At 41.7% G+C, this 26,191-nt stretch overlaps 1 protein-coding gene across 1 annotated transcript; it reads right to left on the bottom strand.

Annotated features, from left to right (window-relative positions):
• Nucleotides 1-849: 849 nt before the first annotated feature.
• On the bottom strand, nucleotides 850-1,851 carry LOC133043351 (COP9 signalosome complex subunit 6-like). Its single transcript, XM_061124164.1, has one exon. The coding sequence runs from the start codon at nucleotides 1,793-1,795 to the stop codon at nucleotides 869-871; it is 927 nt and encodes a 308-aa protein (XP_060980147.1). The 5' UTR covers nucleotides 1,796-1,851; the 3' UTR covers nucleotides 850-868.
• Nucleotides 1,852-26,191: the final 24,340 nt, after the last annotated feature.

Below are 26,191 nucleotides of genomic sequence, written 5' to 3' on the forward strand. Positions count from 1 at the left end.
AAGCCCCTTGCCCAAGTGGGAGACCCAGGATCGGGCCTGGGCAGCCTGGCTCCGGGGTGCGTGCTGAGATCCACAGCACACACTGCTTCTTTGTGCTGAAAAGCACGTCTCTTTCTTACTGTTATACCTGTTGCCATTGTCACCATTATTGTTACCCCGATTGTGCTTTTGCCTTCCTCCCACCCACCTCAAATAAACCTGGGTTGCAAGTGAGAGCTCAGGAGCAGAGTGGGGGAGTGCAGGGAGTGTTTTAGATTCAGATCGTAAGAGCTTTGCCTTTGACTTTACCTTCACCGGTCATTATCCTGTCAATGACACTGCTCCCATTGGACTTTGGTTCAGCAGAGAGTTGGGTGATTTGCCCAAGGATGGAGAGTTGGTGCTTGGAGCCTGAGCTAGTGGAGCTGCTCTGATGGGTCTTGACATGCCAGTTCCTTCAGGTTGGAATTACAGTGAGCATTGCTGTAAAATGCTGTAAAATGGGCAGCCTGAGTGTATATTGAGCTGGTCAAAAAATTTGTTTGGGTTTTCCCATACCAACTTATGGAAAAACCCAAATGACCTTTCTGGCCAACCCAGTGTCACATAGAATAGATTTTGGGACCCTGAAGGGGAAAATTTGTCTGAACTAGAGTTTAGAAGTTTGATATATAAAGCCAAATCTAATTACCAGGATGGATTTCATCAACAACATGTTTTAAGTTTGAGAGTAGTGGAAGGCAGCTGGGAAATTTTTTATTTTTTTTTTTGAGGGGTGCTGAGGGGCTGCTCCCCTTTTATTGGTGACAGGTTCCTCTTAAGGGAGTGTAGCACCCCTTCCCTTGACAGCTGTCTGACCCCTGTAGTCAGCCCTTCAAGTACCCTCTTGTCAGAAAAAGAGCCCCCGCATCCGCCTGCTGATGCCTTGCCAGTCATAGAGAACATTGAACTTGTTCACGAACTGGTTCATGGTGTTGCAGGTCTTGGTGATGGTGCCAAGGTAGGCCATGAGCCCCATGTCATTGCATTGATCGTAAAAGTCTGTCTTGAACTTGTCTGTGCTGAGCACAGGGAGGCAGTGACACAGAGCATAGGCCTCCCGTAGGATCTCATGGTTAAAGGGGACCTCTCCTGCCTCGGAGGCCTTGACGTACTCCAAGATGAGCTTGACGCGGCTGTGCAGCATCTTGATGGCGCTGTGCTGGGCGATCAGATGCTCGGCCACAGTGGAGTTCTCTCCACTGCCTGTTGCGGTCATTCGGGCCACGTGGTCCACACCAATGCGTTCCGCTTCCTCTGTGGCCAGAGTGTAGGTCAGCTCAGCAAAGAGCATGGTGGCCTCTCCATTGATTATATCTATCACTGACTCAAAAACACTGACAGGAAGATCTGTGTGCTTGGTCATAGGGTTCAACTTAAGAAACAGAGGGCTCTCAATTATCTCGCACACCTGCTTATGGACGTGGATGTTGGAGGGGTCAGGCGGCCCCCCTGTGGTATACCAACCCAGAAACTCCAGCTCCTTGAATACCTGTTTAAACTGCTCCTCCTTGGTGTAATAATATTCCTTGTCAATGATAATCTTCTCTTCCACGGTGTGGGACAGCAGTTCAAAGGAGTTCATCACCTCAATATTTCGGCCCTCCTGCTTCCCAATCAGAGCCCTAATCACCTGCATAGGCCGCCCCTCCTGCGAGCGCATGCGAATCCAATGGTCTGAGATGTTGAGAATGACGAGGGGATGAAGAGCGACTGAGACGCTGCCAGTCACTCCTGAGGCCATCACGCTGGGGACGACTGCAGCATCCACCTCCATCCCGCTGCTCCCTCCAGTCCCGTTCGCCGCTGCCACCGTCGCCGCCTTTTCCCCTGCGCCCGAGCTGGGAAATTTATTTAACTTCTCAGTAACTCATTTTCCTCCTCTGTAAAATGGGGAGGATAAAATAATGATGTCACTGGTTACTGGGAAGAGTTGAGGCGTTAAGGATGTCAAAAGTGTTTAGAACAGTGTAGTAGATACTCCATAAAGTGTTAGTTACTGGTGGCATAATATAATGAGTAGTAAACAAGTTATAAAACATATTCCTAAAAAATAAACTACAGTTAGGGAGAATCACACTATCTTTTTCTTCCAAAAGCAATTGTATCTTTATCTTTTGGTGGATCTCGGCATACTTATTTTGGCAATTTTACAACTTGGTATTCTATTCATCCTCATAATTAGACCTGCTTTTATCAAACTTTTAATCCCTAGTTCCAGTAATTTTTTTTCCCCTCTGGGTTTCCCAAATTTATTCTATGTGATGTGTACTCAAGTTGTTTGTAACACAGCAGTACTCTCTGAGACACCATCTTCTTTGCCAAGAACTCTTTTACATCTTACACATCTTTTGGTGTTGTTTGGTAGGAAGCATTGCATTTATTATCAACAGCACAGGTTTAAGAAATTACACTTTATGAAAAAAGAAATCTCACTGCAGAAGCTTAACATCTGTTTGTGCAATGACCTCAGTAGGTAACTCTGAATCCCCTTTGGTAAATTTCCTTTTAAAATTCTGGCTCTTCTATTTCTAATTTGGTATAAAAAACTTTCATCAGAGGAAATTGGGCAGAAAACCTTGCCAGCATAGCTAACTTCTTGTCCTTTAAGAAATTATACTTTGATTTTAGAGGTTTGACTGCTAGATAACAAAATTATCATGGTGGAACAAGCCATAGAAATAATAAATACAGTAATTCTTCTTTGCCTATTGTGTGCTTTTGCTATTCATAAATTTTAGGGCCCCAGATATTAGATACACTTACGTAAGGCCTCACGAACGGTAATTATCTTTGGCCAAAGAGAAAACCCAAACGAATGCTAAGCTGCATTATCGCTTGGCTTCTGACATGAGCTGATAATCAGATTTTCTTGCTTAAATCCATGGTGCTCCAACAATGCTACCCACTGTCTGTGCTTCCCGATATTACCCTTAATTAGAAAGAACAGAAACACAAATCTGAATTATTTCAAAATCTGGTTTCCATGGTCAGTGGTTTGAAGGGCTTAACTTTATTATAAATAAACCTGGCTTTATTGGCTAATGAAATCTGAAATGTGAAGCCTGGGATAGAGAGAGTGTAATACTCTGATGTTTACACATCAGAATAGCCAGTGTGGGCAAAGTGTTTTGTAATAAATCATTGGATAATTGAATTATGATTCCTTTGTCCAAGTACGATCTAAACCCCAAACACCAACAGGAACCTGGAAGGAACTTTATATTTTCTTGAGAAGCAATGTTTGTAGGTTTAATAACATATGTACCCATAGCTATCCAAAAGCCACTGACCTTTTATTTAGTGTCTCCTACTTTAGTAATTTTTTTGCTTTGACACACTGGAGTACGTAGTTACAAGTGTGTGATGGTCTGGCCCTGCACACATATACATCCCTCAACAATTTAATATGAAATATTCACAATGGACTTTTTTCCCACAGAGAATAATGTGTGGGCTGGCATCTGAGCGAGGCAGATGATGAGATGGGAGACGGGTTGTACTTTTATTTATAGTCTTGTAAAAAGAGAGCTAACAATAAGGGAGAATGCCTGACCTCATTTGAAGGGCTAGTTAATAACCAAGTGGAGATAGTAAATTTGTTCCTCTCCTGAAAACAAGCTAACTCTTAGAACCTCTGTCACATAAAAGGAACTCAGAGGCTGTTGACAAATATATATTTGTATGTAAGTGTGTGCAGTGGCTCAGTCGTATTTGACTCTTTGCGACCCCATGGACTGTAGCCTGGCAGTCTCCGCTGTCCGTGGAATTTTTCAGACAAGAATACTGGAGTGGGTTGCCATTTCCTTCTCCACTATATGTGTATATATTCTTTTAAATATATTATATATGTATTTATACACATATCCTGTTTTATATGTTATATATCTCTATCCATCTATTCTGTATTTTTGTGGATGGTGGGGGCCTAAGGATTTATGTGTTTGTAAACTGTGGCTCTGATCCCTTTTATTCTCTGTTTAATGTTTTTTCACTAAGACTATATCTTTTTTCTTTGTGAATGTTGTCTTTTTTATTTTAACCCTTATCAGTATTTCCTCCACTCATTGTCTCACCAACTCTGTGCTAGGCACTTTGCAATTACATTCTCCCTTAAACATTCATAGCAATAGGGGTTACTCTTAAATCCTGTTTTCCAGATGAGGGCATTGACATCAAGAAAGATAGAACAATTTCCCTGGGATTAGAGACGCAGTAAAAAGTGGAGGGCAGGATTCCAGCTCAGGCACTATGGTCTTCAGTGCTGTGTTATACTGTCCTGCCAAACTGTATGTTAGTTTCTTTTTAGATTATTCCCTTTGTCTTCACTGCAATTTTGTTTCATTGGTTGGGGTAGATGCTCCTTTTTCTCTGGTCACCAGGGACTGGGATGAATGTGTCTGGGGTTCAAGCTTCTGTGACTTAAGTGACTCATTATGGAGGTATTTGTCTTAGGTGGGGGCGGGGCTGAGGGTAAGAAGAGTTGCCTTTACTACTTTCCAACAAATGTTATATATATATATATATATATATATATATATATATATATATATATATATGTGTTGTCCCTTGGGACTTTTAAAACATTGGGAAGCACTGCTTCAAAACCCACTGGAAAAAAAAAAATAATAATAATAATAAAAATTAAAAAAAAAAAAAAAAAAACAAAAGCATTCACCCACAAGGATAAAAAACAAAGAGAGGAGACAATATCAAGTAAGCATTTTCAACAATTTTTTGAAAGTTGTGAAGTTGGTTAAAAAGTGGTCACAGGAGGAGTGATTTCCCAGGGCAAGTCTACACAGGGGTCCTACAAGGAGAAGTGAGTCAATTCATCTACCTCTAAGAAAACTGGAACTCGAAGGTGTCACATATTTTCTAAAGCAGGGCTGAAATAAGGGGCTGGTGACAGTCTGGATGCAGGGCTCTGTTTTTCCTTAGCTCAACCTCCAGAGTCAGGACAGAGATTTTGTTATTGTTCAGTCACTAAGTCGTGTATGACTCTTCGAGATCCCATGAACTCTAACATGCCAGGATCCTCTGTCCCCAACCATCTCCTGGAGTTTGCTCAAATTCATGTCCATTGAATCAGTGATGCTATCTTCTCTCATTCTCTGCTGCTCCCTTCTCCTTTTGTCTTCAATCTTTCCCAGCATCAGGGTCTTTTCTAGTGAGTCGGCTCTTCACATCAGATGGCCAAAGTATTATTGGAGCTTCAGCAATGATCCTTCCAATGAATATTCAGGGTTGATTTCCTTTAGGATTGACTGGTTTGATCTCCTTGCTGTTCAAGGAACTCTCAAGAGTCTTCTCCAACACCACAGTACAAAAGCATCAATCCTTCAGCACTCAGCCTTCCTTATGGTCTAACTCTCTCATCAATGAATGACTACTGGAAAAACCATAACTTTGACTAGACGGACCTTTGTCGGCAAAGTGATCTCTCTTTTTTTGAGAATACCGTCTAGGTTTTTCATAGCTTTCCTTCCAAGAAGAAGAGATTTATTATCCAGTAAAATTAAGTTAGAGAGGGACACTGGGCTCAGAGATAAAGTGGGATCTCCAAACAGGGGTTTCCTGAAATTTAGAAAGTGACCCTTTCTCCTGTTCTGTTCCCTGAGTGCCATCAACCAAGCAACTATTTCCTAGGCGGGGATTTGGAAGAATCTTCTCTGGAGAAACCAGAGAAAAACCCTCACATCCTGACATTGAGGAGTCTCTCATGGAAAGGGCAGGATAACTGACTCATGCCACAGTGAGGCCCAGTAATCAACAAAGCTTCCAGTGAGTCCACAGTTTGCAGTCAGCCTCTTGGTGCCTTACTATTAAATATGAATGGATAGCCAAGATTGCCAATAACTTTTGATAAATTTCAGTTTTCAGGAGAGTTTTTCTGCTGATGCAACTGTTGTTAAAACTGTGTATTTTATGGAGGGTGAAATATGAAGATACATTTATGATAGATTATTTTGAAACATAAATTTTAGTACATCTAGAGTTGATGATTTTTATAGAATAATTTTCCTAAAAATATTTGGCTCTGTGCAAATCCATTCTATGTAAATCCGAATTTCATCTTAAGTTTAAATTTAAGTAGTGGCTTTGTCATGTTCCCGCTGATATTTCTCATAATTTGTGGAGGCTTTATAAGAAAATGAAGCTGGCTTAATGATTTTCATATCATTCAAAACACTTGTTATGTAATTCCTTGGTGATCTTCCTAATCCAGCCCTCAAAGGGAGGCTGGTTTCAGCTCCTTACTCTGTGGCTCACTGTACGTTGACAAGACCAAAATACCTCTTTATTTTAGTTTTAAGGGTTTGTAATTTATCTTTCACTTTTGGAATGAGTAAATTACCTAGGACTTTTTGGCTCAACTGGTTAGGTAATGTGTCAACAAGGTGAAGTGCACATCATTCTTATCAGTACAACCCTTATCAGAACTGATCCATTTCCCCCAAGGTGAAATAGACTATTCCATAACCACAGACTGCATTTGGATCCTCATATCACAAAAACAAGTCTCTAAGGACCAGACAGAATTGGCAAAGTAGTAGAGCTCACCCAACTCAAGCTGTCTCACCAAAAAGTAATTTAAAGTCAGCAGACACTTGTCTTGTGTTTATGAGATGGCTGTAGCCACTCCAGACCCTGCGGTCTCTTACTGTGAAACCTTGGCCCTGGTTGCCCCAATGAAATCTCATTACATCACTTTGGTTCTGAACTTCAAACCCTGCAGCTAATAGCATTGTAATATGCTGGCGTGTCAGATCTGAGCATTTGTTTTATCCCTGAAGTTTAGGGGAATCACTCACTTAAACTGTATGGATCAAGATTCTGAGTTGTGTCAGTTTAGTTCAGTCACTCAGTCATGTCCAACTCTGAGACCCCATGGACTGCAGCATGCCAGGCCTCCCTGTTCATCACCAACTCCTGGAGTTTGCTCAAACTCATGTCCATTGAGTTGGTGATGCCATCCAACCACCTCATCCTCTGTCATTCCCTTCTCCTGCTGTCTTCAATTTTGCCCAGCATCAGGGTGTTTTCCAATGAGTCAGTTCTTTGCATCAGGTGGCGAAAGTTTTGGAGTTTCAGCTTCAGCATCAATCCTTCCAATGAATATTTAGGGTTGATTTCCTTTAGGATTGACTGGTTTGATCTCCTTGCAGTCCAAGGGACTTTCAAGAGCCTTCTCCAACACCACAGTTCAAAATCATCAATTCTTCGGTGCTCAGCTTTCTTTATAGTCCAACTCTCACATCTGTACATGACTACTGAACAAACCATAGCTTTGACTAGACAGACCTTTGTTGACAAAGTAATGTCTCTTTTTTAGTATGCTGTCAAGGTTGGTCATAGCTTTTCTTCCAAAGAGTAAGGGTCTTTTAATTTCATGGCTGCAATCACCATCTGCAGTGATTTTGGAGCCCAAGAAAATAAAGCCTGTCATTGTTTCCATTGTTTTTCCATCTATTTGTCATGAAGCGATGGAACCACATATCATGATCTTAGTTTTTTGAATGTTGAGCTGTGTAGATTCCCAATAATTTTTTCTGGAAGTAGAATAAAGATATATAGGGAATGAAAAGTAACAAACATCCTTCCCATTGGTAGTAATAACAGAGGCTGCAACACTTTGAGAAGTCAGCTTTGGGTAAGAGTAAAGTTGAAGCTTTACACCGACCATTTGTCCCTACACCCAGTTTGTCATCAACGCTAACTTGATCACAAGGATTGGCTGAAGTTTACTTAATTCTAATGCTACCTTGAAACATAGCTCAGTGGGGAGAGATTAAGAGCAGCAATCAAGATCACATGGGGCATCATCCTACTCCATTGAATGGTGGGTGATGCTTAATGTCAAATAGTAGGTTTACTCAGTATTTGTATTTAGACACTTGGGGTAATATTCTTAAGTGGCCACCCTCAGTCTCAATTTGAACTTCTGCTTGCTGAAATTCCATACTTATGTCTGATTGCAAGTCTTCATGCTCAGTTAAAGAATGGTTCTGGGAACTTCTGAAGTAGTTCAGTGGTTAAGAATCCTCTCTTCAATGCAAGGGATGCGGGTTTGATTCTTGGTCAGAGAACTACAACCCCACATACTTCAGAGCAACTAACCCTGCGGACCACAGCTCCTGAGTCTCTGCACTCCGGAGCCCACGAGCCACAGCTGGAGAGCTGGTGCACCATAATGGAAGATACCCATGATGCAGTGCGAGATCCCAAGTGCCGCAACTAATACCTGATGAAGCCAAAATAAATAAATTAATTAAAAAAAAGAATGGTTTTGGATTTCAGAAAAACCAGGTTTAAAAATTTTTCTGCCAAATACTAAGGCTACTGAGGAAATCCAGTCCTTTCCTTTTGGTCTGCAACGGTGGTCCATTTCTCATCCTCCTAGGAGATCAATGCTCAGAAAGAGCAGTTCCAAATTTTGCACCCCTCTTCCCTTGCACTCTAATAACAGTTGCTGCTAGGTGTCCTGAAGCCCATGCTTCCCCTACAGATTGCCAGGAGAGAAAGAAAACACACCTTCATTGGCTACTGTACTTATAATGGTTCCTAAAACCAAGCAAGGAAACCGCAGCGATCTTGGCAAGCAAACAATTGAAAGTCCAGGTGCTGGCAGTATGCAGAGCCCCAGAATCAACATGACTTGGGAGGAGAGGGGGTTGAAGAACAAAGAAAGGTGCTTTCATTCAGAGAAATTTATTTCTTTTAAATATTTGCGATCTGCAGTCGCTTAACACAGGAGGCCACTTGGCACAATTTCCCCACAAAGGGGAGGGCTGGGTGGTAACAAGCAGATGCTTGAGTGGCCTGTGGCGTGAGGTGTACCATCCGTCAAGAAGATCAATATTTGTTGTTCTTGTATCTTTGTGGTGAAAGTTTGCTCTTCTTAAACAAAAGAAAGGTGGGGGTTGTGCTTTAATATATAGAGCATGGGTTTCACTTCAGGCAGTAAATTAACTGAGAGCAGCAAGGATTTCACAGACAGGACCATGTCCCCACCTCCCCTGCCCCATGATGACACCTTCCATGTTTGAAGCAGTAAGATGCATCTAGCTAATGACACTGACTGTCTTTTCTTCATGCATTGCTTTATGTTCCGGTTAGACCATACCTGGATGAAAGATGCAATATGAATGTAGTGCTGTATTATTTCAGAAATCTATGTTTTAAAGGGTACATTGATCCAGTTCAGTTTGATTCAGCATGTGTCTTGTGAGGTAGGAACTGTGCTAGGCTCTAGGGTGGCCAGGATGGAGAAGATGGGGAATTGCCTCTTTAGATTTTTTTTTTTCATTTATTTATATTAGTTGGCGGTGAATTACTTTACAATATTGTAGTGGTTTTTGCCATACATTGATATGAATCAGCCATGGATTTACATGTGTTCCGCATCCTGAACCCCCCTCCCACCTGCCTCCCCATCCCATCCTTCTGGGTCATCCTAGTGCACCAGCTCTGAGCGCTTGTCTCATGCATCAAATCTGGGCTGGCGATCTGTTTCACAATTGATAATATACATGTTTCAGTGCTATTCTCTTGGATCATCCCTCCCTTGCCTTCTCCCACAGAGTCCAAAAGTGTGTTCTATACATCTGTGTCTCTTTTTCTGCCTTGCATTTAGGGTTATTGTTACCATCTTTCTAAATTCCACATATATGTGTTAGTATACTGTATTGGTGTTTTTCTTTCTGGCTTACTTCACTCTGTATAATGGGCTTCAGTTTTATCCACCTCATTAGAACTGATTCAAATGTATTCTTTTTAATGGCTGAGTAATATTTCATTGTGTATATGTACCACAGCTTTCTTATCCATTCATCTGCTGATGGACATCTAGGTTGCTTCCATGTCCTGGCTATTATAAACTGTGCTGTGATGAACATTGTGGTACATGTGTCTCTTTCAGCTCTGGTTTCCTCGGTGTGTGTGCCCAGGAGTGGGATTGCTGGATCATATGGCAGTTCTATTTCCAGATTTTTAAGGAATTTCCACACTGTTCTCCATAGTGGCTGTACTAGTTTGCATTCCCACCAACAGTGTAAGAGGGTTCCCTTTTCTCCACACCCTCTTCAGCATTTATTGCTTGCAGACTTTTGGATAGCAGCCATTCTGACTGGTGTGAAATAGTACCTCATTGTGGTTTTGATTTGCATTTCTCTAATAATGAGTGATGTTGAGCATCTTTTCATGTGTTTGTTAGCCATCTGTATGTCTTCTTTGGAGAAATGTTTGTTTAGTTCTTTGGCCCGTTTTTTTTTTTTTTTTTTTTTTTAGTTGGAGGCTAATTACTTCACAACATTTCAGTGGGTTTTGTCATATATTGATATGAATCAGCCATAGATTTACACGTATTCCCCATCCCGATCCCCCCTCCCACCTCCCTCTCCACCCGATTCCTCTGGGTCTTCCCAGTGCACCAGGCCCGAGCACTTGTCTCATGCATCCCACCTGGGCTGGTGATCTGTTTCACCATAGATAGTATACATGCTGTTCTTTTGAAATATCCCACCCTCACCTTCTCCCACAGAGTTCAAAAGTCTGTTCTGTATTTCTGTGTCTCTTTTTCTGTTTTGCATATAGGGTTATCGTTACCATCTTTCTAAATTCCATATATATGTGTTAGTATGCTGTAATGTTCTTTATCTTTCTGGCTTACTTCACTCTGTATAAGGGGCTCCAGTTTCATCCATCTCATTAGGACTGATTCAAATGAATTCTTTTTAATGGCTGAGTAATATTCCATGGTGTATATGTACCACAGCTTCCTTATCCATTCATCTGCTGATGGGCATCTAGGTTGCTTCCATGTCCTGGCTATTATAAACAGTGCTGTGATGAACATTGGGGTGCACGTGTCTCTTTCAGATCTGGTTTCCTCAGTGTGTATGCCCAGAAGTGGGATTGCTGGGTCATATGGCAGTTCTATTTCCAGTTTTTTAAGAAATCTCCACACTGTTTTCCATAGCGGCTGTACTAGTTTGCATTCCCACCAACAGTGTAAGAGGGTTCCCTTTTCTCCACACCCTCTCCAGCATTTATTGCTTGTAGACTTTTGGGTAGCAGCCATCCTGACTGGCGTGTAATGGTACCTCATTGTGGTTTTGATTTGCATTTCTCTAAAAATGAGTGATGTTGAGCATCTTTTCATGTGTTTGTTAGCCATCTGTATGTCTTCTTTGGAGAAATGTCTGTTTAGTTCTTTGGCCCGTTTTTTGATTGGGTCATTTACTTTTCTGGAATTGAGCTTCAGGAGTTGCTTGTATATTTTTGAGATTAATTCTTTGTCTGTTGCTTCATTTGCTACTGTTTTCTCCCATTCTGAAGGCTGTCTTTTCACCTTGCTTATAGTTCCCTTTGTTGTGCAAAAGCTTTTAAGTTTCATTAGGTCCCATTTGTTTATTTTTGCTTTTATTTCTAATATTCTGGGAGGTGGGTCATAGAAGATCTTGCTGTGATTTATGTCGGAGAGTGTTTTGCCTATGTTCTCCTCTAGGAGTTTTATAGTTTCTGGTCTTACATTTAGATCTTTAATCCATTTTGAGTTTATTTTTGTGTATGGTGTTAGAAAGTGTTCTAGTTTCATTCTTTTACAAGTGGTTGACCAGTGTCCCCAGCACCACTTGTTAAAAAGGTTGTCTTTTTTCCATTGTATATCCTTGCCTCCTTTGTCGAAGATAAGGTGTCCATAGGTATTTGGATTTATCTCTGGGCTTTCTATTTTGTTCCATTGATCTATATTTCTGTCTTTGTGCCAGTACCATACTGTCTTGATGACTGTGGCTTTGTAGTATAGCCTGAAGTCAGGCAGGTTAATTCCTCCAGTTCCATTCTTCTTTTTCAAGGTTGCTTTGGCTATTCGAGGTCTTTTGTATTTCCATACAAATTGTGAAATTATTTGTTCTAGTTCTATGAAAAATACCATTGGTAGCTTGATAGGGGTTGCATTGAATCTATAGATTGCTTTGGGTAGTATAGTCATTTTCACAATATTGATTCTTCTAATCCATGAACATGGTATATTTTGCCATCTATTTGTGTCCTCTTTGATTTCTTTCACCAGTGTATAGTTTTCTATATTTAGGTCTTTTGTTTCTTTAGGTAGATATATTCCTAAGTATTTTATTCTTTTTGTTGCAATGGTGAATGGTATTGTTTCCTTAATTTCTCTTTCTATTTTCTCATTGTTAGTGTATAGGAATGCAAGGGATTTCTGTGTGTTAATTTTATATCCTGCAACTTTACTATATTCATTGATTAGCTCTAGTAATTTTCTGGTAGAGTCTTTAGGGTTTTCTATGTAGAGATCATGGCATCTGCAAACAGTGAGCATTTTATTTCCTCTTTTCCTATCTGGATTCCTTTTATTTCTTTTTCTGCTCTGATTGCTGTGGCCAAAACTTCCAAAACTATGTTGAATAGTAGTGGTGAGAGTGTGCACCCTTGCCTTGTTCCTGACTTTAGGGGAAATGCTTTCACTTTTTCACCATTGAGGACAATGTTTGCTGTGGGTTTGTCATATATAGCTTTTATTATGTTGAGGTATGTTCCTTCTATTCCTGCTTTCTGGAGAGTTTTTGTTATAAATGGATGTTGAATTTTGTCAAAGGGTCTTTCTGCATCTATTGAGATAATCATATGGTTTTTATCTTTCCATTTGTTTGTGGTGTATTACATTGATTGATTTGTGGATATTAAAGAACCCTTGCATTCCTGGGATAAAGCCTACTTGGTCCTGATGTATGATCTTTTTAATATGCTGTTGGATTCTGTTTGCTAGAATTTTGTTAAGGATTTTTGCATCTATGTTCATCAGTGATATTGGCCTGTAGTTTTCTTTTTTTGTGTGTGGCATCTTTGTCTGGTTTTGGAATTAGGGTGATGGTGGCCTCATAGAATGAGTTTGGAAGTTTACCTTCTTCTGCAGTTTCCTGGAAGAGTTTGAGTGAGATAGGTGTTAGCTCTTCTCTAAATTTTTGGTAGAATTCAGCTTTGAAGCCATCTGGTCCTGGGCTTTTGTTTCCTGGAAGATTTCTGATTACAGTTTCAATTTCTGTGCTTGTGATGGGCATGTTAAGATCTTCTATTTCTTCCTGGTTCAGTTTTGGAAAGTTATACTTTTCTAAGAATTTGTCCATTTCTTCCAGGTTGTCCATTTTATTGGCATATAGCTGCTGTCAGTAGTCTCTTATAATCCTTTGTATTTCTGTGTTGTCTGTTGTGATCTCTCCATTTTCATTTCTAATTTTGTTGATTTGATTCTTCTCCCTTTGTTTCTTGATGAGTCTGGCTAATGGTTTGTCAATTTTATTTATCTTTTAAAAAAACCAGGTTTTAGCTTTATTGATTTTTGCTATGATTTTATGCTATTTTTATGATTTTTTCTTTTGAATTTATTTCTGCCCTAATTTTTAAGATTTCTTTCCTTCTACTAACCCTGGGGTTATTCATTTCTTCTTTCTCTAGTTGCTTTAGGTGTAGAGTTAGTTTATTTATTTGACTTTTTTCTTGTTTCTTGAGGTAAGCCTATAATGCTATGAAGTTTCCCCTTAGCACTGCTTTTACAGTGTCCCATAGGTTTTGGGTTGTTGTGTTTTCATTTTCATTAGTTTCTATGCATATTTTGATTTCTTTTTTGATTTCTTCTATGATTTGTTGGTTATTCAGAAGCATGTTATTTAGCCTCCATATGTTTGAATTTTTAATAGTTTTTTTTTTAACCTGTAATTGAGGTCTAATCTTACTGCATTGTGGTCAGAAAAGATGACTGGAATGATTTCAATTTTTTTGAATTTCCCAAGGCTAGATTTATGGCCCAGGATGTGATCTATTCTGGAGAAGGTTCCATGTGCACTTGAGAAAAAGGTGAAATTGATTGTTTTGGGGTGAAATGTCCTATAGATATCAATTAGGTCTAGCTGGTCCATTGTGTCATTTAAAGTTTGTGTTTCCTTTTTAATTTTCTGTTTAGTTGATCTGTCCATAGGTGTGAGTGGGGTATTAAAGTCTCCCACTATTATTGTGTTATTGTTAATTTCCCCTTTCATACTTGTTAGCATTTGCCTTAAATATTGCGGTGCTCCTACGTTGGGTGCATATATATTTATAATTGTTATATCTTCTCAGATTGATCTTTTGATCATTATGTAGTGTCCTTCTTTGTCTCTTTTCACAGCCTTTATTTTAAAGTCTATTTTATCTGATATGAGTATTGCGACTCCTGCTTTCTTTTGGTCTCCGTTTGCGTGAAATATTTTTTTCCAGCCCTTCACTTTCAGTCTGTATGTGTCCCTTGTTTTGAGGTGGGTCTCTTGTGGACAGCATATATAGGGGCTCTTTAGATTTTTGATGCCCCAGGTTCCTTAATTTGTCAAACAGGCCACAGAGAGAGCCCTGTGAGATCAGGGGTTGGGAAAGGGATAAATAGATGGTGGGTCATGATCAGCCTCATATACCATGGGAAAGATATTTTGTTCTTTAGATAAAAGTGTGTTTTATGTCTTTATTGTATATACAAATAATCTGGGAATTTTTTAATTAATTTGTATTGGAGTGGAGTTGCTTAACAATGTTGCATTAGTTTCCACTGTACAGTAAAATGAATCAGTTATATGTATACACATATCCTCTGTGTTTTGGATTTACTTCCTATTTAGGTCACCACAGAGCACTGAATAGAGTTCCCTGTGCTATACAGTATGCTCTTATTAATTGTTTATTTTACATGTGTGCCAAGTTGCTTCAGTTGTGTCCAATTCTATGCGACCTCATGGACTGTAGCCAAAATCAAAATCAGCCTTTGATTTTCCATTTCTGACCATGATCATGAGATCAGATGCCAGGCCCAAGATGATGGTAGTGATGAAGAAGGAGTTTTTGGAGTCTCAATTGGCCCCATGAGCACCTGGGACCTTGCCTCAGCTGACAGGTGGAATGTTCCTCTTGCACTGTGTGTTGCTTTGGTTAAAAGCAACAAATATACCTTTAGTTAAAATAACAAGGAGGGATTAGTTTGCTATTTTTGCCTTAAATAAACCAAACCCAACTGGCATGAGGAGGAAAAATACTGGAATATCATAAATCTAAACCAAATTTCTTATCAGCTGAGCAGAAGTAAACTCCAGGAGTTGGTGATGGACAGGGAGGCCGGGTGTGCTGCAGTCCATGGGGTCACAAAGAGTGACATGACAGAGTGACTGAACTGAACTGAACTGTGCAGAAATTAGGAAAGGACACCATTCTGTGCAGTGGACCTTAGCAGATACAGATATTGAAGTAGACCTTTATATAGAGCTTTTATTTGTTTGTGACCTAGAGTAGAGGTCTGAGCTTGAGGAAAAGTTATGGAATCATACAGGGGTTGTAAGAAAGTCTTGAGAGTGGGTTAGATGATGAAAAGTGGGGAAAAGAAATGAGGGCTGAGACTGGAACTCAGAGGGATAATATTTTAGGGACACGAAAGGAGAGAGAAACTGAGAAGGCATGTGACCAAGAAAGGTGAGAAAGAGGCAGGAGCTGACAGTTGTGGAGGAGCAAGAGGAGGAGACCAGATGATCTATTCTCTGGTTTTGAATATTTTCAATCAACGGATGAGAACCCAGAGGGTCAGTCAGCAGAATCTTATAGAAATATATATTAAAAAAAATTGCAGATAGTAGGGTTGATAACTAGCCAAAACTTATGGCCTCCCACTTCTCACTTTCCTTGGTACTTCCTAATTGTGGTGGGAAGTACCCAATCAACAGGCCGACTTTTGAGTTTAAATTTCAAGTTAACCATGGATGAATTGTGTGACCTTGGCCAAGTTCCTTATCTTCACTTCTCCTTAGTATTCCTAAGTTAAAATAAGGACAAATATGGGACTTTCCTGGTGGTCCAGTGGTTAAGACTCTGCTCTCTTAATGCAAGGGGCCCGGGTTCAATCCCTGGTCAGAGAAGTAGATCCCATGTTCTGCAACTAAGACCCAGCACAGCCAAATAAATTTTAAAAAATGGGGACAGTCGTATATCTGCTCCTAGAGTTCATTGTGAGGGATAAGGGCCACAAAACAAAGTTCTTGGAATGTGCCTGTCCCCCATCAAATGGCTGATGACCGTTAGCATGACTGTTAGCAATGTTTAAAGGAGGTTATGGGTTTCAACAGGATGGAGAGTCGAGTTGGCATAAAATAGTAAAGACAGACAAAAAGAAATGTACTAAGGATGCTCATTTAATGGCTGGAGAAATGTACTAAGGATAACTAGGACTATTCGGTAACTTTAGCAAAAGTAGGTTTTCAAGAGTCATAGAGCTCAAACTAGGTTGCTGAGACTCAAGGAGGTGAGAGAATGTGAGGCCTTGGCTCCATCATCTGCTATGTGACCTTGGGCAAGCTGTTTAACCTCTCTGGATCAGTCTCCTGAGCCATAAAGCAAGAGGAGAAGGAGACCGGATGACCTATTATCTGTTTTTGAATATTTTCAATCAACCAATGCAAACCCAGAGGGTCAGTCAGCAGAATGTTATAGAAATATATATTTTTAAAAAATTGCAGATAGTAGGGTTGATAACTAGCCAAAACTTATGGCCTCCCACTTCTCACTTTCCTTGGGGCTGCTCCTTTCAGAGCAAGATACATACATGATCTGATAGACTATAGCCCACCAGGTTCCTCTGTCCATGGAAGTCTCCAGGCAGGAATACTGGAGTGGGTAGCCATTCCTTTCTCCAGGAGATCTCCCCGAACCAGGGATTGATCCCAGGTCTCCTGCATTGCAGGCAGATTCTTTACCATCTGAGCCACCAGGGAAACCCCACATGTATGCCAGTATAGATGTAAGTGCAGACAAGAGTATGTGTCTGTCCATGCACACAAACACATACACACACATGTGCAAACACAAGTCATGCTGTCCAGAGATCCCTATGACAAGACTGCATGTAAGCAGATTGTGCCACAGACCACAGAGTCAAGCACCACTTCCTAAAAACCTACCATGTTCTGGATGTTCTGCTAGGTGTTGGTGGGGGAAGGGGGACGCATGGATAAATCTGTCAATGTGATTATCCTTGAAGATCTTATAATTTAGTAGAGACATTAGGAATTTATCAAAGGGCAATGAGTTCTATGACACAGTTCAAATATTTATTAAATGCTGACTCTGCACCAAGCACCATGCTGGGGACAGGGGAACAACAGTGAGGAAAGTCAGGGGAGTGTAAAGTTATTTCTAACAGTGAAGTCTTTCAGCTTTTTTATGAACCCTGGTGGCTCAGATGGTAAAAAAATCTGCCCTGAAATGCAGGAGACCTGGGTTCAATCTCTGAGTCAGGAAGATCCCCTGGATAAGGAAATGGCAGCCCACTCCAGTATTCTTGCCTGAAGAATCCCATGGACAGAGGAGCCTGGTGGGCTACAATCCATGGGGTCACAAAGAGTAGGACATGACTGAGTGACTGACACATTCACTTTCACACTGACTAAGGCAATGGCACCCCACTCCAGTACTCTTGCCTGGAAAATCCCATGGACGGAGGAGCCTGGTAGGGTGCAGTCCATGGGGTCGCGAAGAGTCAGACATGCCTGAGTGACTTCACTTTCACTTTTCACTTTTATGCATTGGAGAAGGAAATGACAACCCACTCCAGTGTTCTTGCCTAGAGAATCCCAGGGATGGGCTCACACAGAGTCGGACACGACTGAAGTGACTTAGCAGTAGCAGCAGTAGCAATAGTAGCTGGGTGACCTTGACATTCAGCTGGGAGCTCACCGTCTGCTGGCGTCAGTCTTGGCAGTAGGTTAGGGATCACGGCCTGGAGAACTATAAGAAGGGTCAGGAAGGGGAGAGGGAGAGCTGGGGTCTTGTTCTCCTCACTCTCCCCACTTCACTGGCAAACCATAGTTCTCTCTTTTTCTAGAACTGAGAGTGAAGCACTTCTCAGTCCCTAAACATGCCCCAGGAAGCTTCCTGTGACTGCTACCCCTCACCACCATTCTGCTGGCACTGCGGGTGGCTTCAGCACAATCCACTGGCTGGAAAAGTCTCCCCAAGGTTGGAGACCCCTGTAGCATAGACCCCAGAGGCTTCCCGGAGAAGAGTTATGTTTGCTCCTCCCAAGTATAATTGGGCTTCCCTGATAGCTCAGTTGGTAAAGAATCTGCCTGCAGTGCAGGAGGCCTGGGTTTGATCTCTGTGTTGGGAAGATCCCTTGGAGAAGGGAAAGGCTACCTACTTCAGTATTCTGGCCTGGAGAATTCCATGGACTGTGTATTCCTGGGGTTGCAAAGAGTCGGACACAACTGAGCCACTTTCACTTTCCCAAGTATAATTAGGAGAGATGAAATGGCTTCAAAATGTCATTGTTCACTCAGATGTAGCTCACGTCAGTCTTCAGAATTGCCTCATAGCCCACCAGAGGTGGATGAAGCCTGACTGGGCCTTGCCCAGATAAGTTTGCATTTCCTGAAGGCTTTCTTGCTCTTTCTCTGCCATTTCCAGAGGCTCCCGTTCTTCTCACACTAAAACATGTGAGAAAACTCTCGGATTCTGACAGGACGCTTTCAGGCTACTTCCCCTCCTGAAGAAGCCATGGTTCCCATTGGAATCCTGAAAGCTTCTGCGCCATTCTCACCACTGTCTTGCAAAGAGCTTGGGGTGGGATCTGCCATCCACCCAGGCCTGGGTGAAAACCACTTTTCATGGGTTGACAGAAATCTCACTGGGCGGAGGAGGGGTGGAATTTTCAGTCATTTGGCTTTTGGAGGGAAATGATGCAAACACAAACCCTGGGCTTAGTTCTTGGGAAATTCAGGAAGGGTCTCCCAGAAGGGGAGGGGAAGAAGGACGTTTGTCAACGTGCCCGTGCTCCCTGTGCTCACAGAAATGCTTCCTCCTTTGTTCCTACTGGACTCCGAAGAATACAGCTCTAGCACAAAGCCAAGGAGGCACTGGCAAGTAAAAGCAGCAGTGTTTTCTAATCTCCCTGGATCAAAACCACGCAAGTTTTGATTCTGTAAAGACTCTTCCTTAGCATGCTGGATTAATCACATGGATTAATACAGCAAGTCGCCTTTACTCACGGCTTTGAGCTGGCCACCCTCCCTCTCTGGCCCCTCCCTCCCGCCCCCACCTCCCACCATTTAAATTCTATGGAAGTCTGAGAGAACAAAAGGACTGGAATCTTCTATGAGTGCCCCGGCCATTGGGCCCATTGGCCCAGCCCCTCTGGAAGGTGGGCTCTTGTAATCTCTCAGTGTGCAAAGCGCTTGTTTGTCCCTCTGTGCCCCAGGGGAAACTCACGGTGTCTTGTGGGCCCTACATTCTGCATGATTTCCTGTGATTGAAAAGTTGCACGTTGCTGTCCTTCACATGTAAACGAGAGCAAAGACTGAATGAAAGCCAGTTAGGACATGTTGAGGGGTATTCGATAAGGCCCTTGGTTAGATAGATACGCAAATGTTGGTCCCAGCCCTTTTTGGCCTGTTTGTCTTTCATAAACCCACACTTCCCTGTTTTCTGGGATAAGATCAGTCAGCCTATGTGTGATTCAACAACAGCCATGACAACAGCTAAAGTTCGTTGAACTTGACTATCTGCCAGGTATTGATTTAACACTTCACCTGAAGTATTCATTTCACCCTCAGAGAACCCCTCTGGGGCAGCATATTATCCTTTGCATTTCCCGACAGAGTAGCTGGCATCAGGGATGCTCAGCATCTGGATAGGGGCTTAGGCCACTGCTAAGTGGTGGGGCTGAAATAGCTCAGTCACTCTCCAGAGCCTAGGATCCTAACCTCTGCTGCTACTTTTTCATAGCTCGAAGCCAGTTTGTTTAAGCATTTTTTGGCTGCAGTGGGTCATCCTGGCTACTTGTGGGCTTTCTCTAGTTGCAGTGAGTGGGGACTGCTCTCTGGTTGCGGTGCCCAGGTTTCTCACTGTGCTGGGGACAGAGCACAGGCTCTTGGGTGAGCAGGCTTTGGTAGTTGTTGCACGTGGGCTCGGTAGTTGTGCTCCGAGGCTCTAGAGCACGGGCTCAGTAGTGGTGCACAGGCTTAGCTGCTCCGTGGTGTGTGGGATGTGAACCCATGTCCCCAGCCAAGGCAGATTCTTAACCACTGGGCCGCCAAGGGAAGCCCTCATTTAAGCTTTTTTAAATCATTATCTTCAACAGTGAGATAAATACTTCTAGGCTGTGTTTTAAGTTTCTTACTTCAGAGCGAGGACATAAAATGGCAGTTTCTGTTCTGAGCCCACAGCACATAGTTCTTATCATTCAGAGGCTGGAAAGCCCTGACTGAAACCTTGTAGGACCAAACAACAGAGAGGGGGAAATGCCAGGAGGACAGGGGAGTGGCTAGGGAGGGGAGAGAAAGCAAAGTTGTCAAATGAACCAGCAGGTACAGTTACAATGACATCTTGTCCTTGTCTGTCCAAATGTCACTGTGATGTGGGGAAGGGACTCATTTTTGCTTTTTGTCACCTCTCTCTTGCATGGCATTCTCCTCCCTCCCCTTCCTTCCAGGGTGAGCATCCCTTCTTGTGCCTCCGCCCACTTGGTCACCTCTTCAAACTGACCAGCAAGGAAGATTCTGCCCTCTCCAGGGAGCTTCTTGGCCTTGTATATCAGAGCAGGGTGATGGGAGAGTGAAAAACCAGGAAAAAAAAAAAATCCAAAATGTATGCAGAGCAAGAGAAGAAGAAAAATGATAATGTCAAGGAGGACAGAGAAGAAAGGGTGAGGGAACTTATGATGCCAGCTGGTGTGGAGGAGGGCTTTGGGGGCTTGTTGTGGGGGTACATGGGGAGAAGTGGCGGGCTGTGTTGCAATATAGGAGAGAGCAGGAAGGGAGAAGATGGGGCAGGAAGTTAGGGGGAAAGGCTTTTTAAGGAATTTGTTGTGTGAGATGGTTAGTTAGCATCACTGACTCAATGGACCTCTAAGAGATAGTAAAGGGAAGCCTGGTGTGCTGCAGTCCATGGGGTTGCAAAGAGTTGGACACAACAACAGCAATGAATCTAAACCTTCTTCCATCTTTCCTCAACAGACTGGAATTAAAGATTTACTTTAATCTTTTAGTCTGAACAATTTTTGAATACCAGTTAAATTTGATTTTACTAAGACTTCTAGGCATATCTGGGTAAGACGGGGCTACAAGCGGGCTCCCCTTTTTGGAGGTTACATACCCCAGGAGGTTAAAATTCCCAGGTTGTGAACATGGGTGTTATCTTTTTCTTAGTCCAACTTCAGCCCCATCACTAAAATATGTGGACCTGCCAGTTGTTTCTCCTTGGATATATAAGGGGTAGTAGCTCTGTTTATTCACTTTTTGTTCATAATGATATTTGCAGAGAGCCAACTCTATGCAAACCAGTAGTGAGCAAGGTATGGTCCCTGCCCTTGAAACCTGGCTCCCCAGGGAAGGAAGCAGAAAAGAAACCACTAAAAGCCTGTAAACAACATCAGTACAGATTGTGAAAAGATCAATAAAGGAAATAAAATTGTAGCTACTTCCTGCAAAGGCAACATGACAGGAAAATAAGAATCTAGTTGTCTATAGAGCTCTGAAAAAAAAGTATGTTATGGATTTTCAGGGAAATGCCTCAGACATATATTTCTAATAAGATTTTCTCACATCTCTCTCTTTTTTAAAATTCAAGTATTCAGACAGATCAACAGAATTTCCCCAGTCTGAACAAAGGAGAGAAAATGGACTGAAAAAAAAAAAAAAACAAAAAAAACCCTGGGAGACACACAGGATGATAACCAAGGGTGGCTGGAGTCCCTGAAGGAGAGGAGACATAGTAACACAGAGAACTATTTGAAGAGATAATGACTGGAAATTCCCCAAATTTGGTGAAAGACATAAACCCTCATGTTCAAGAAGCTGAGAGAATCCCAAGTAGATAAACCCAAAGAAATCCAGGCTACAACACTTCCTAAAGAAATGTCTGAAAACACAAGATAAAATTAAGATATTCCATTAGCTGCCCTTAAAGTGCTGGTGTAAATTCTAAACAGTGAAGATTTTGTGTCTTCAGGGCAGGGGAAAATATGACTGGAGAATCATGTAGTGATAACTGGTCCTATAACTAGGATCCAGAAAGAAATATTAGGCACATTTAAAAGAGTCTCACAGGGACTTCCCTTGTGGTCCAGTGGTTAAGACTCTGACCTCCCAATGCAGGGGGCTTGGGTTCAGTCCCTGGTTGTGGAACTAGGATCTCTCAGTCAATAAATGAACAAATAAAACATCAGGATATTTTAAGAAGTGGGCATCTCACAGAAAAGAATTTAGTGAAGGGGCAGTATGCTGAGAAGTGGGGAGGATTTAGGCTCTATAACTTGAGGCATGTGGGAGTTAAGGGAAGGAGGCTGGAAGGCGGTGACTATTTCTAGGTGTTGTTACCAGCACCTGGTGGAAGTTGGAGCTGTCTGCTGACAGAAATAATAATGTAGAAGGACGTGCTGGAACTGTGATGAAATGCGGTGGGAGAATTAGACACTTTCTGTTTCATCCCCTCAGTGTCTCAGGGCCTCCTGCGATTCAAACCCAACTGGGAGCCAAAAGAAGAGGAAGGCTGGTGATACACTCAGTGGAGACACGCCTATTGTGGCACAGATCTTGCCAGAAGAGAGAAGAAAGTAATTGTAGGTGGGACAGAGGTAAATAGATAATAACCAGCACCCTGTATCTTGAAGTTGAATGGTTCCATGAAGACCTATAAGACCTTCTAGAACTAACACTCAAAAAGATGTTCTTTTCATTCTAGGGGACTGGAATGCAAAAATAGGAAGTCAAGAAACACCTGCACTAACAGGCAAATTTGGCCTTGGAGTACAGAATGAAGCAGGGCAAAGGCTAATAGAGTTTTGCCAAGAGAATGCTCTGGTCATAGCAAATGCCCTCTTCCAACAACACAAGAGAAGACTCTACACATGGACATCACCAGATGGCCAACACCAAAATCAGATTGATTATATTCTTTGCAGCCGAAGATGGAGAAGCTCTATACAGTCAGCAAAAACAAGACCAGGGGCTGACTGTGGCTCAGATCATGAACTTCATATTGCCAGATTCAGGCTTAAATTGAAGAAAGTGGGGAAAACCACAAGACCATTCAGGTATCACCTAAATCAAATCCCTTGTGATTATACGGTGGAAGTGAGAAATAGATTTAAGGGACTAGATCTGGTAGACAGAGGGCCTGATGAACTATGGACAGAGGTTCATGACATTGTACAGGAGACAGGGATCAAGACCATCCCCAAGAAAAAGAAATGCAAAAAGGCAAAATGGTTGTCTGAGGAGGCCTTACAAATAGCTGTGAAAGAAGAGAAGCAAAAAGCAAAGGAGAAAAGGAAAGATATTCTCATTTGAGTGCAGAGTTCCAAAGAATAGCAAGGAGCAATAAGAAAGCCTTCCCCAGTGATCAATGGAAAGAAATAGAGGAAAACAATGAAATGGGAAAGACTAGAGATCTCTTCAAGAAAATTAGAGATACCAAGGGAACATTTCATGCAAAGATGGGCTCAATAAAGGACAGAAATTGTATGGACTTAACAGAAGCAGAAGATATTAAGAAGAGCTGGCAAGAATACACAGAAGAACTATTCATGATTCAGATAACCATGATGGCATGATCACTTACCTAGAGCCTGACATCCTGGAATGTGAAGTCAACTGGGCCTTAGGAAGCATCACTACAAACAAAGCTAGTGGTGGTGATGGAATTCCAGTGGAGCTATTTCAAATCCTAAAAGATGATGCTGTGAAAGTGCTGCACTCAATATGTCAGCAAATTTGGAAAACTCAGCAGTGGCCACAGGACTGGAAAAGGTCAGTTTTCATTTCAATCCCAAGAAAGGCAGTGCCAAAGAATGCTCAAACTACCACACAATTACACTCATCTCACATGCTAGTGAAGTAATGCTCAAAATTCTCCAAACCAGGCTTCAGCAATATGTGAACAGTGAACTTCCAGATGTTCAAGCTGGTTTTAGAAAAGGCAGAAGAACCAGAGATCAAATTGCCAACATCTGTTGGATTATCGAAAAAGCAAGAGAGTTCCAGAAAAACATTTAATTCTGCTTTATTGACAATGCCAAAGCCTTTGACTGTGTGGATCACAATAAACTGTGGAAAATTCTTCAAGAGATGGGAATACCAGACCACCTGACCTGCCTCTTGAGAAATCTGTATGCAGGTCAGGAAGCAACAGTTAGAACTGGACATGGAACAACAGACTGGTTCCAAATAGGAAAAGGAGTATATCAAGGCTATATATTGTCATGGTGCTTATTTAACTTCTATGCAGAGTACATCATGAGAAATGCTGGGCTGGAGGAAGTACAAGCTGGAATCAAGATTGCCAGGAGAAATATCAATAACCTCAGATATGCAGATGACACCACCCTTATGGCAGAAAGTGAAGAAGAACTAAAGAGCCTCTTGATGAAAGTGAAAGAGGAAAGTGAAAAAGTTGGCTTAAAGCTCAACATTTAGAAAACTAAGATCATGGCATCTGGTCCCATCACTTCATGGGAAATAGATGGGGAGACAGTGGAAACAGTGGCAGACTTTATTGTTTTGGGCTCTAAAATCACTGTGGATGGTGACTGCAGCCATGAAATTAAAAGACGCTTACTCCTTGGAAGGAAAGTTATGACCAACCTCGACAGCATATTAAAAAGCGGAGACATTACTTTGCCAACAAAGGTCCGTCTAGTCAGGGCTATGGTTTTTCCAGTAGTCATGTATAGATGTGAGAGTTGGACTGTGAAGAAAGCTGAGTGCTGAAAAGTTGGTGTTTTTCAACTGTGGTGTTGGAGAAGGCTCTTGAGAGTCCCTTGGACTGCAAGGAGATCCAACCAGTCCATCATAAAGGAGATCAGTCCTGGGTGTTCATTGGAAGGACTGATGTTGAAGCTGAACCTCCAATACTCTGGCCACCTGATGCGAAGAGCTGACTCATTTGAAAAGACCCTGATGCTGGGAAAGTTTGAGGGCAGGAGGAGAAGGGGATGACAGAGGATGATATGGTTGGATGGCATCACCGACTCAGTGGACTTGAGTTTGGGTGAACTGGGAGTTGGTGATGGACAGAGAGGCCTGGCGTGCTGCAGTTCATGAGGTCACAAAGAGTCAGACATGACTGAGAGACTGAACTGAACTGTATGTTGACTCAGGAGTGAGGACTTTTGGTGTCACTATTAATCAGCTGACTGAATTTGGAAAAGTCACCTGTATTCTTTGAGCTAAAATGTACCTCTCTGTTACATAAAGGCTTGAGATTAGAAAATCTTGAATATTATCTTTCAACTCTATGTCTTCTGTAGAAGTTCCATGTCACTACTGTTGGCACATGCCATCTGGGTTTCAGTTATCCTAAAACTGAAGTATTTAAAGATTAAATACTTCCAGGTGACAGTAAATATTCTCTTACAACCCCCAACTTCATTGACTTTCTACTTCCTCCAGATTCACCAACTTCCCCCATCTCCTTAGCAGAACATTATGTCACCCACAGCATATTGTTATATGCTGGATGTCTATTTTATCCATCTATTTCTCTCACCGGTGAGTACTATGTTTTCCAAAAATCCATTGTCTTTTCTCTAACCTGTGTCTACCAGTTGTATATGTATTATGATCATGTTACAATTAAATATTACATGAGGACGAAAGAGTTGTTTCTTTGAAAATACTGTGTTGAATGCTTCAGAAACAGTTTTAAATTAGGCTACAATTACTGATAGTCGTAAGAATCTAAGAGGAAATTACTAAATCTAGAATGAATTTGCATTTAGCTCATTCTGGAAGCATCGCACTCTACTTTAGGAAATGGAAACCAGAAACTGCAGGTAGGTAACTGTAGATGTGTATTATGAATGCAGCCTATGGAAGAAAGGAAACTTGAAACTCCATCAGCTCTTAGACCCATGCTCAAAGAAAAGGCCTTGGCACTACATTAAAAGTTCGGTTAACAGTATGCAGACATATGCAGATGTATGTTTTAAATAAAAACACACACACACACACACAATATATAGGAAGAATATTTGGATTTCTTGATTTTTTTTGATTAACTGATCATTTATTAGATATAATCAAATTGGGTTAGAAGGCTTGTACTATCCTTGATATTTAGCATGTTTTTCTCTGTAAGAAGTAACTGTCAC

The sequence above is a fragment of the Dama dama genome, chromosome 22 (genome assembly GCF_033118175.1).
Source record: "Dama dama isolate Ldn47 chromosome 22, ASM3311817v1, whole genome shotgun sequence".
In the NCBI taxonomy this organism is placed as follows: domain Eukaryota; kingdom Metazoa; phylum Chordata; class Mammalia; order Artiodactyla; family Cervidae; genus Dama; species Dama dama.

Excerpts from the sequence above, each read along its gene's own strand:
- LOC133043351 (XM_061124164.1), bottom strand. The coding sequence starts at position 1,795 with ATGGAGGTGGATGCTGCAGTCGTCCCCAGCGTGATGGCCTCAGGAGTG.